The sequence below is a fragment of the Fundulus heteroclitus genome, chromosome 15, assembly GCF_011125445.2.
Source record: "Fundulus heteroclitus isolate FHET01 chromosome 15, MU-UCD_Fhet_4.1, whole genome shotgun sequence".
Classification (NCBI taxonomy): domain Eukaryota; kingdom Metazoa; phylum Chordata; class Actinopteri; order Cyprinodontiformes; family Fundulidae; genus Fundulus; species Fundulus heteroclitus.
This window is the reverse complement of record NC_046375.1, coordinates 5,437,202-5,449,915: the sequence shown is the minus strand read 5'-3', so window position 1 is coordinate 5,449,915 and position 12,714 is coordinate 5,437,202. Positions and strand designations below refer to the sequence as shown.

Below are 12,714 nucleotides of genomic sequence, written 5' to 3'. Positions count from 1 at the left end.
CAAGAAAATAAGCACATCCTTATCAGAGCTGTTCTCTGTGGCTTACAAGCAAACCTAATTGTAGGAGCTAGATTAAGTGACCACAACCTCAAGTGTTGTGTGTTTATGGTGCGAGTTGTATTCCAGTGTAAAGGTTTTAGTTTATGCCACTTCTTAAACTTGATTTTAATTTAAGACACTACCTTTGCCACTGCTTGATTCGGATGCCATGGTGCCGTGTTGCTGCAGGTCATATTTTCTCTAGAGGTTTAAGCTGCAGTTCAAAAAATGTAAAGTGTGTGAGAAGCCTGTCACTGAACCCTGCGGTCAGTGGACAGCCTGCTGCAGAGTGAGCCGTCTGCTTTCTCACCATCACCTTCTATGGAGACACTTTAGGGTTGAGAGGGAGAAAAAGAAGGCCGCTTTGATGTGCTTTTTGCAGAATTTTAGCAGATTGTAAACTCTGTTGGACTGTTCCAGTAAAAAATAAAAACTCCACGCAATGAGACTCACTGTTTTACAGAGGGGCAGAAAAAAAAGCTTTAGCGGACAACATGGATTATATAAAAATAATCGACTGATTTATATTAAACCCTGCCAATTCTTGAAAAGAACAACTGGTTGAATTATGCCAGGGCCTTGTTCATGCCTCCTGCAAGCATAGATTCGAAGCACAATTTCCTCAGGGGCATTTAACCAAGATTTGGTGGAAATGTATGTATATTTGTGAGCCCAGAGGTTTGATTTTGATTATGTCGGGATAGTAAAAAAATCCCAACTACATCCAAATGTGTATATGCACCGCTTTATCTTAAAATTAGCCAAAGTTGTTTGTTGTGCAATCAGTCAAAATACATCAAAGGGGTTGGGCACCTCCCTTCAGAGGCTTTCTAGGTACATGAGCCTGGGAGGAGAACCCAGGCCCACAAAAGGCAGGAGAGTGTCACTGGGCAGAGGGATATCTGTTTTTTTCTCTTCAAAGTCTCACTGAGGGTCACGGGGTAAGAAGACAAATCCAATCCATTCAATTCATTTTTTTGACTGTTTTAGGCTTTCAACTTCTATCTGCTAATGAACTAGTAGGATTTGTAAATGCTGGCAGCCAGTTAAAGGAGTGAGAAAATCTAATACTTATGATCCAGAAGAGGCAGAGAATGTTGTTTACAGCAGCAAAGCTAACTGCTAATTGCTAAATATTGTGAAACAGTTTCAGAAAAAGTAGTCAGATCCTCCCAATGTTGTTTTACTGAAAAATACCAAACTCCCTATTTGAGCTATTTATTGCCTCTCCTAATGTCGAACATAAACAGCTCAACAAGTGCAACAGTTTATGAATAAATAGAAAGTCCATTATGGCCCAACCCTACCGCAACATTTCAGATTCTGCAGCTCTGCGTCAATCCAGCCATGAAACAACTATTCTGATGCTCATTATGTAATCAGTCTTCTAAATATGAGATTAGAACTGAATATTTGTGGAAAAACTGCATTCGTCAAGTGGACTGTGGGACCTAGTCACAGTCAACAACATGACTAGTCTGGATAGGTTAATGTTAGAACAGCTATTTAAATTCTGAACCAAACTAATGGATCCAAGCATCTCTATAAAAACATAACTGCAAAACTTATTGTATATTTTGGAGGAAAGATCTTTAAAAGTAATCTTGTTTAAAAAAAAAAGACTGAACTGGCTCCAGTTTTGCTCCGAAACTATTCTTTCAGTTGCTCCAAGGTAAATAAATAAAAATCATACACAGAATTTGGTTTCTTCCACAGGAATCAAGGATGGTTATGGGAACAAAAAAAACAATACATGGGAAAATGTTGCTTCTCAGCTTTTGGGAGTTTGACTCCCAAAAGACTCTGGCAGGTCTTTAAAAAAAATCATCTTCTGCACATGGCCTGACAATAGTTTGGGAATTTTTTTATGAAGCAGCATTAGCTCTCAATAATGCCAAATGACTTCATTATGAAAATTTAACTAAGGAAGCATCTCAAGATAGAAAAACCTTATAGTTTCAACATTAAATGTCTCAAATGTCATATTTCAGCATTTTTTTACTTGACCGAACATTTATAAACCTTTGTTTTCTTAATGTTAGAGGGCGCAAAATGTGTCAGTATAATAACTTAGCATAAGGATATTGCCTTAAAAATGGCGAGCTGAGCTTACTGGCAACTTTAAAGCAGGGAAATTAGCTTAGCTATTCATCATTGCTGAAAAAGCTACATTTAAAAAAGAAATGGTTTAAGGCATACAGATGGTGACATGTTCAGACACATTGTTTAAACATGTCACCTAAAACAAAAGAGCAAAAATAGGTAAAATTTTCCAGCTTTCCAGAAAGATGTTGAACTAAAAAACTGAGCATTTCCCGGTCTGTCTTTGTGTCTTGCACTCTTCTGTTCACCAGATGCCCACTGTCATTCAGTTATGTACCCCTACATTTATCGTCTGAAGCGCGCAGTGCCCGTCACTCCAGCTGTCATTCCTGCCACTTCACGGAGGCAGACTTGGCTTGTTCCGTTTCTTACCTGTAACCACACTGGGGATCTTGGTCATGAAACTTTTGACGGTTCTGATGGGCACGCCGTCAGTCTCGTCCTGGATGCGGGCGACGATGTCCTCAATCTGAAGGGGGAAATAAAAAAAAATAAAAAAGCATGACAGAAGAGAGACTGAGAATGGGAACCAGCTTAACATGAACAGGTCTAAGCTTAAATAAAAGAAACTGCAAAAGATCACTGCAAAGAAATTACAAAGCAGCCTGATTTACCGAAATTTATCAAGTTTGCTCCAACTACTAAGATTTTCTGGTCTCATTTCACTGTCGCTCAGCTCTACCATGCTGCATGTAAATACAGACGGACCTAATGATTGCCAGAATGCTTTTACCAGGACATTAGGGTTCTGTTGGGTTTTCGGCTTATTTTGCCCCTTTGTGAATAATCTGCTCATAGTCTGCAGGAAGGGAATATGATTATGTGACGCCAGTAAATATCTCCTCCCAGCACAAGGTCTCTCAATTAGTTCAGTTTGCTCAGGGGTCGTTAATGTGTCGTGTTTCTTTGGAGTCGACTGCTCCACATAGAGATCGGAATCACAATTAATGGGAGCAAGTTGTGCTATCATATCTTCAGGAAATCCAGTTTTAAATATCAGATTTTAATGTTTTTAAATGATTACGTCCATTTTACAGCTACTGAAAAAGGAGCAAAAAGTCACAAAAAAATTATACTGGACTTCAACGTGTCCGACTGTGCTAGCTTCATTGGATTACAATCTTTCAGCAAGTTTCAGGCCTGGTGCTAAAAGGAAGGAGAGGAAGTTGAAAGAAAGAGAACAGCTATGAAATCTGGCACATTGCACAATTTCCTCAGAGAATTATTGAAATTGCTTCATCAGTGTCGTAGGTCGTCTTCTTTTGAGGGAGCCGCTAAATCGGCAGTCAGAGCGTCCGTCGTACTAAATAACCACAGAGCACCGTTATGAGGTCAAAAGCAGAGATTTCCTCAGAGGATTAAAGATTTGATCGAAGATGACAAACAGTGGTAACCCAGCTTAAATACATGTTGATGTCATTGATGGTTCACGTTTTATCTTGCTAATCCCTAGACAGGCTGTCACATTTTAACAACCTGAGGAACTTATTCTCATTTGAAACAATAACATGGATTATCATATTTTTTATCTAGACATACAAGCTGCTGGGGTTGTAGCAGCCTCCAGCTTTGCATGTGACAGTGCAGGCAGCCAACGCAAAGCCCAAAGTGAAGATTTTTTTATTATTATTATTATTATTATTACTGTTAAGCTGATTAAGTCAGGTTTTGGAAAAATAAGACAATTTCTCACTACGCATCTGCACTATGTACACATTTCCCCTTTATTTGCTGGTTTGGTCACAAGCATAACAAACTTTAGCAGAGGGATAAGCAGAATCTCTTCTTCCTCTTCATTAGATTTCATTGATGTAATTCTGTTTTTTTTTTTTCTTCCTTTAGGCTCATTTAGTTCTGTACTGTACAAATAATACCCTTTAGCCCATCTTGGATTTTGAACTCGTTTAACTTCTCAAATCAAAATCTTATCCCAGCATCTAAAGTGTTCATATACCGAGTGATCTGTAACTCGATTGTGCTCGCACTGAAATACAACACACTGCTAATTGAATTGGGCCTCTCTATTTGGTTACACAGTGCAAGCATTTCATAGCGATAAGCAAACGCTGCCACAGAACCATTCTTTTTCGCCTCATTATGAGAGCACAGATGTAGAACACAACTTGTTTTCCACCCTCACTTAAGTAATTGAGATGATACTTCGATGTACTTTGGTTTTGACTGCAAGGTTGACACCGCCTCCCTGCACAGATGCTTTTTGCCTGCGTCAGAGAGTGGGAAGTGAGAAGATGGTCGCTTTGGAGACAGCTATCGCAAACTACCACACCACTCAGCAGCTATATTTAAACCCTGAATCAAATGCTGACCTCTGAGGATGAGAAACGGATCTCTGTTTTTTTTTTTTTTTTCCTCTCTCCCTCTCAAGTGCACTTGATCAAACGAAATTTCATCAGAACAAAAACATGTGCGCACTCAGACATGCAAACACCGAGCTCTCTGCAGGAAATCATTCGGGTTTCACCTGGGTCTCGCTAAAGGTGTGTGGAGTCTTATTTTGTGTGGAGTTCAGACCCTTTTAGAGTATATTTCCAATGTGAAAGCTGGCAGTGGAGGATAGTTCCAGCAGGAACCCACACTGGCTCGAAGCTGAAAGGACTACTTTCACAAAACGCTCCTGCAGACAATCACTGTATAATGTATGAAACTGATTAAAAATGTATATCATTCATCACTGAATAAATGTAGAAGTTGTATTTATTATTTTATTAGAGGCAAACGACATGGGTCAGCACTTGTACTTAACTTTCACAAGTGTCAACATGGTTTCATTTTCAACTTAACTTTAAAACCATTGCTGACCCCACTCAAACTCAAGTGTTAACATCTCTGCTGTTTTTACAAAGGTTTTGTCATTTTTGTAAACTGTTGGTGTTTTTAATGCATAAACATCCAAAGATGTTTTGCCCATTTTTAAAATCACCATACTCAGTTGCACCCTTGTTTGATTTAATGTGCATGCTGTTTTAATAACTAATAACTGTGCATTATATTGTTTTATGTTGTAAATTTGGCCTTACTGAACAGTATCTTATACTAATTTAATTGTTTTTATATTTTTTTCCCTTTGTGCATATCTGGATGCTTCCATTTCCTTTTCACTTTGCTACTGGGTCACATGAATTTCCCCACTGGGGGACAGTAAAGGATATTTCTATTCTATTATGTCCATCAAAAGTAGAACGAAGAGGTCAAAGAAGTTTCAAGAACCTCTTGAAACAACAACTAATAAAACAATTTAAGAGAACATTGGCAGTTGTTTAGCTGAAACAAACAACTGGTTAAAATCATTTTTCTACACACAGTTCCTATTTGCATAACAAGCAGCCATTTACAAAACCACCTGTTTGTTTTACATTTAGTTGAGTGACAAGGTCCTGATCAAAAGAAACCATAGCTATTAGGAATAGAGCAACTTTTTTTTTTTTTTTTTTACCATGTATGATTATAAAGAGCTCTCGGTGAAAACCACGCTTCAACAAAGGTTTCTTAGCCAACAAAGTGCATTTCTCAGGTAAAAGAAAAGCTGTCATTGATGGAAGAAAAGCTCCACAGCACATTCTGTTCACTTTTCTTGGAAACTTCCAGCCAGGTGTGAGATTTAAAAGACATGCCTTCTGCTTTTACCTCTGACTATCAGACTGCTCTCACCCTCACTCGCCTTTTGTTGTTCAAAAAAAAAAAAAAAAAAGAAAGCGACCGCCACAGGCAGAGGCAAAGGCTGCTGAGCGCTGTGCTTCACAATCAGTGTGATTATATGATTCCAAAAGGACCTTGATGGTGTGGAGAGAAATCCTCAAATGACGTTAATGGCTTCTGCTGTCATGACCAATCTATTTCCTCGTCGCCACCAACACAACTATGCACACAGTTTGCTGCAAATTACAACACAAAAACAGATAAATGAAAAACGACAAACAAACCACTTTTCCCTCTTATAAAGAACAAAAAAAAATACCCATTTTATGTGAGAAGAATGACAATAAATGAGATGCTCTGCAAATAAAGCATTGATTAAGGATTCCTATGATCTACAGATTTATAGAATGTCTGGGTGCGTCGCAAGTTCAACACAACACCCTTTAATTTATTCACTGCACATTTGTTCATCCCGCATATAAACAGTTAATTTGAAACGCTTTTCCAGCCTCTTTTTTAACAGAAATGTATATCAACTTCTGCACGACTCTCTCTGTACAGTGTTGATCCATACACTTGCAATCACAGTCTCTTAATCGGTATTTATATTTTGCAAAAGAAGAGGTTTTTATGCAGCCGATAAACAGTAGATGAAGGACTGACTTTCAACATATTTTTAAAATGCCCTTGTGACAGTGCGTCATAATTGTTAAGTGGAAGCAAAGGATACGTAGACTTAAAAATGTACTTAAAAATCTAAATCTGAAAATGGTATCCGCAACTAAAAGTCACTTAATCGGTAAACACTGTCCAACTTTGTGTAATCCGCTCTAATACATACAGCCACAGAGGTTTTGTCAGATAATATTAGTGAAGAAACAGCCCCATAAAGACCGGGGAACACAGCAGATAAGGTCAGGGAGAAAGCTGCAGAGAAATTTCAAGCATGTTAGGTTATAAAACAATATACCAAGTCAGGAAGATGTCACAGCACCATCCCATCCATCACCTGAAAACACAAACACCGTGGCACCACAGCAAGATTAAAAAGCCATAGCAGTCCACTTAAACTAACAGACCAGGCAATGGGAGCATTAATCAGAAAAGCAGCCAACAGTCCCAACTCTGGAGGAGTTGCAGAGATCTCTGATCAACTGGGACAACTATTATTCAACTATTGTTCCAAAAATACATGGTAAGCATATTTGAAACAATGTAGGAGACACAATCAAGATTGTGTAGAAGATGGTCTGGTCAGAAGTCAGACAGGAACCATTGACCATTTGGAGTCCATCCAAACATTGTCTGAGGCAGGAAACTGCAAATAATGCTTAACACAAAACCTTGTGGTGAAATATGCTGACAGCATCATGCTGTGGAGGTGTTTTTCTACAGTCAGGACTGGGAAGCTGGTCAGAGTTGATAGGAAGATGGGTGGAGATGGGTGGAGCTAAAAGCAGAGCAATCGTGGAGGAAAACCTGTTAGAGGCTGCAGATAATTTGGTGGATAGCTTCACCTTCCAGTGGGACAGCAACACTAGACACAGGCCAGCTGAGAGCCTGGCCTGGCCCAGGGCAAGATGATCTTTGATGAGCCTGCACAGAACGGCATTCTGTTTTAATAATGTTTAATAATATTTACCATTTAAAGAGGTGATTAATCATCTTCCTTACACTCCCAGCACTCCTCTCTGCTCCTTTATAATTATAAGTATTATTTTAAATATATTTTGAAATGTCAATGAAAATTATTTGAAGAATGTAATCAAAATTTGAATCAAATGCATGGTCAAATGATATATATCAAAAATGATTGAGGGGCAGATTGGGACGATGTACTGTAGGCATGTTCATAGGTAATCACATACCTTTTGGCAAAAGCCATAGTGGAGCAGACAGTGCCAGGGAGCTTGTAGATAGTCATCAGGTGAATCACCCATGGAGTTTGGGTGTGAAGTTGGAAAACCCATTTGGAACATCATTTGTCTTGTGCAGTGCATTATATCAAGGCGATTATGTTATACAAGCTGAACGTTGGCATTTTGGGTCATTCTAAAACTGTTTGTACAAGTTTTACAGCGGCAGGACCAGGTAGATGCACCTTGTTGCGCTAAACTTTTTTACTCCATCATGATACACTGACATTTTTTTTATTGTCTTATGATAGGCCCCTTGTCTTCATAGGCCCTGGAGCATTAATGCGGGCTTGCTGATATGTGGATTATGTGAGAAAGGTTTTCTTGTTCAATTTCTAACCATTGCCCGGCTGATGGATATTTCCGAGTCCATTTTAAGATGCATATTGTAATCTGTGTGTCAGATAATATTTATAGAAGTTAGGAGATTCCAACCCTCCTAAATGTTTGGCCTTTTGTAGAGTTTTTAAACCTATGTGTTCAGCTTTAGATGTCAATACAAATTTCAAGACGATAGAATCTAAGCTTTTGAAGCCTGAAGTAGTTTAACTAGGATATATAGTTTATTATAGAAAGGACCGTCATTTTAGTTTTAGTCTTCTCATGAGTGATGAGGTCCATCGTATGAGGTCATCTATTAATTGAATCAATTTAGTAATGCGATATAATTTGTGTCAGTTCATGTGGCCTGTGAGAAATATTGATGCCCAGGTAGGGCTGAGCGACATGGACTAAAATAATATCTTGATATTTTTAGGCTGATTGCCAATAAACGATATTAATCTTGATCCGCTTTATAAAAAGGCCTCTCTGAAACAGCTGTAGATATTTAGAAGAAACACCTGATATAGATGATATAGTCTCATCTCTCTTTAAAAAAATCTTGATATTTTTAAAATCTTGACATAATGCCCTGATGTGTCCAATCTATGAAGAAATGGCTGGAGAGAGGTGACTATTGGAGAAGATGGAAGGATTTGTTACAATTCATAGTGTCGTAGATATAACTAGTGCTACGAAGGTGGTTGAATGGCCCAGTCAAAGTCCAGACCCATGTCCAATAATAAATCTGTGGAACCTAAAGTTCTCCTGCCAAGCCGGTAAAGCCATTACCTAAGAAGACTTCCAGCTGTAATTGCAGTGGTTCTACAAAGTATTGACCTAGGGGGGGTCAATACAAATGCACACCACACTGTTAGATTTGCTCCTTCAAGCTTTCCTTCCACTCCAGAGTTAAGCTCAAATTTGTGATTACCCATCAATTACCCCCCAGAAATACTTTGAAGTTTTGAGTTATAAGTTAACATGTCACTTACAGTACAAGGGTGGTGAATACCTTTGCAAGGTGCTGCACTTTTTTCAAAATGATTTATCAGCTGATTAAATTATTATTCAATTATCATCTTCTGTTAATTTGTACAGAGAGGTTTTCTCTGATGATGTTTGGGCTGCTGGGCATTTCAACAGGTGTTCAACATTCATGCTGACCAATTTACGCCATAAGGGCATTTAAAAAGGCAACAGCCCATACCAAGGCGCCGTAAGAACCCACATCTGAGCCTGCTACCTTGAATGCTCTCTCAGACTCACGCAGCCAAGGCCAAGAAAAGCACTTGTTACTGTAAAACAGCCTCCCCTCTGACTCCCTGACCCTGAAACAGCTGCAATTAGCCTTTCTGGGCAAAAAAGAAAAACTGTGGGAGAGAAGACAGACTGTCTTCATAATGAAGCGGGTATACATCCTGCTGAGAGAGAAAATGTCAGCCATGACCACAAGGGCTACCCATTTCTAAGCTGTGGTACCTAGGCAATTCATTTTAGTGGAGAAAAAGAAAATTAGCTCCTCTGAGCCACAAGGTTCCACATGCTGGCTGATCGATGGCTGAGGGCAGGCTAAAGAACAAGCGGACATAACTAGCAATCAACGCAATGGCTTGTAAAATCTACTTTCAGCATTTCAAACCACCATTTACATAGTTTAACTCCTGAGTTTTTAAACACATAACTTCTTATGATTCGCCTGTCAACCATAGCACATCCTTTCCTCTAATTTCAGTATAAATAATAGGCTGACTCACCATGCTTGGTTACACAACATCTTAAGAGAGGTTCTCAAAGAAATGCTTCAGGCAGATTCAAGCAGTGAAATCACGTCTGCAGCCAAACTTGAAACCCACTTTAAACTGCCAGCACAGGACACCGAGTGCACTCTTTTTAATAATCTGTTCAGAAAAATCAGTTTCAGTGTTACCAAGATGGATTTGGTCAGAATTAACCTCCTAATCATCTAAATCCAGCTAATCATGGGTGTTATAAAAATGTGTTGTGGTACAGAGATGCGATCTAACTGCAAAAACTCTAAAGAGACATCTTTTTGCTTATTCTTCAGATGTGCAATTTAAAAAAAACACTGTTGCAAGATAAAATACACCTTAAGTTAAAGAAACATAAATAGAAAATGTTAATATTCACACGTGAACTAACAAACTAGTTGTGGCTGATTTAATTTCCTCCCAAACTACATTAGTACATCTGCAAATTACCATTCCCGAGTTTCTGCACAATCAAGTGATTGCAGCATGTTTCTCAGTGCTTTCAACGGCACTTACACAGAACACTTACAAAAGGTCAAGAGCCAACAAAAGAAGAAAGAAATGGTTGAGTGCATGAAGGGGGTTATTAAGAGCGACCACAAAAGATGGATAGCTGCAACTGCTCTTTCTGCTCGAGTTATTCCTTGTTAAATATTCACAATAGCTTTTGGAAAAATCTAAAAACACTTGGTTTTGGAATTGTTGACCTTGGCCATAATTTATCTTTCAGTGCCCTGTGAAAAGCAAAGACAAAAAGAAAATGACTTGAAGTATTTGAGTTTAGGCCTACCATGAGTTTAAGGTAACAGTCCCTTTCTGAGATCAGCATTTCATAAAATGCAAAACTCCCCTCCCTAACGCTGAGTTAGAGCCTAAAGGTCTCTGTACAGCCACAGATAACACGTTCCTCTATGTAAACCTCATTACAAACACGCTGAATTTTAAGATTAGGAATGCCAGAACTCATTCCAGAGATGATATATTCATGGTTCTGCTGAAAACTCCAAGAATATTGTGTGGGGGTTAAGGTTTTTCCTCAGGATTACATCTTCAAAAAGAATGATAAAAAGATCTTTATGAAATGTTTCTCTGCGAGTAGTAGGCCATGAATTCATGAACATATCTTAAAATGATCTCGGTACCCTGCCACTATAATTCCAGTTAAGGTAAAGTATGAGTTAATATGCCTTTAATGCTGTAAAATGGAAAAGTATTTTTTCTTACAATGCAATTAATATAAAAATTACCTACAAAAGGCAACCAAAGATGCTTCCAAAAGGGGAGTGTTTCAGAGTAACTTCATCTGGGCACTGCAGAACCTTGGAGAACTAGACAGGATAGCATTTCTGTTTTTGTTGTACATTATTAATTATTCATTTTCTGAAGCCTTGTGGTTCTGTAACGGTTGGAAGAAAAAACTAAAGAGCATCCGAACAGACGGTGGGCGAGAAGTATGTTTAAACTTTGGACAGGTCTAAACTCTGCCAGCCCAGCAACAACACAAATTACACACCTAGAACTGTGCGTAAAATGCAGTGTTCCATACTGTGAGTAATCTAGAGAACCTGGAAAGAAACAAGCATGCAAAATTAAAACTCGCAAGCTGCAAAATAAAAATGCACCAGCAGAGGTTTGAACTGGTGAACCTTAAAAGAGCAACAAGCGATATTTCACCACTAGGTGGTGCATGAGCACCATCTGTAGACCAAAACAACATGTGTGACAAGCAGTGTTGCCAAGTCTGCTTTAATATAAGCGATTTGGGCTTCTTTTTTTCTAAAGTCGCTTGTAAATTTCATGAGTCGTGGGTTTTTTGGGCTTGTTCCTGAAAGTGAATTGGGTCTAACCTATTTGGGCTCTAAAATACGTTAATCACGTTAGAGACCTGCTTGCACTGCTGCACTACAGACACATAAATGGCTGAAAAATCCCTCCGCCTCTCCAGGTTCACACACGCCTACCTACAGAAAAATAGACGCCTCATTACATGCTGGAGCGTATCCCGTGTTGCCGGCATATTGTCTGGGTCTTTTCTACACTAGGGTGACATGAGCCGACGGGAGTAAAGGCAGAGGGAGCAATTTTGCCCATGTTTTATGCAGTTTATGGTTGCAGTAACTGGCAATAAATGCTGAAAGTAGATTACGCGGCGCCGATCACTATTTTGGGCTGAGATCCGGAAGATGTGTTTTTAGGCGTTATTACGTGTTGATATTACAGACATTAACCCACAAACCGCACTTTAATGCTTAATAATTTGCCGTCTCTGTATTTGACAAATGAAGGCTGAATCATATTTTTAAATGAAGTATCCTGGAGTAACAGTGTCAACACATGCAAGTAGCTGTGCAAAACAATTCTCTTTCAAGGCTATTAAGCTCCTGCCTCAGTTGCAAGGAAAGTGTAAGACACGAATCACCTGGAAATTTTAAACACTTTTCCCAGCTTTAAAAAAAACTATGCACAAAAAATATGATTGTTTTTGTGTACACTGTACAGAAAGCAAGGCTAAGGATTAGATGTGTGTGAGAGGGTGAAAAAAAACTAATAAAACTTGCATCTTTGATAAAATGTAAAATATATTAATTTATACATAAGCTAATAGCATGTCTATCTTTGTTTTAGAGCCAAAAAATAGTGTGGCATGTTTTGGGCATGTTTCTGTAGCGCTGGTTGCTTGTTTGTCTCACAAAATCTGGCAACACTACATGCACGCACGGCTGGCCTGGCTATGTAAACAAGAGACTGGAGATAACGGAGATGCGTTGTGACTTCATACCATAGTTCATCTGAAATATTAACTTTAGTTCTTCACATCATTTTTTAGTTCCATCTAAAATAATGAACTTAACTTATTGCTCCTCTAAGGCTACAATGTGAACAACTAAGGACACTATACAGAAAAT

The 12,714-nt window shown here is 38.7% G+C and overlaps 1 protein-coding gene across 1 annotated transcript in view; it reads right to left on the bottom strand.

Moving 5' to 3' along the window:
- The window catches only part of rgs6 (regulator of G protein signaling 6), a 98,648-nt gene that overhangs the window by 28,915 nt on the left and 57,019 nt on the right, over positions 1-12,714 (bottom strand). Inside the window, exon 4 of the mRNA XM_036147258.1 lies at positions 2,515-2,611. Coding sequence (XP_036003151.1) covers positions 2,515-2,611 — 97 coding nt within the window. The remainder of the gene's footprint in view (positions 1-2,514; positions 2,612-12,714) is intronic.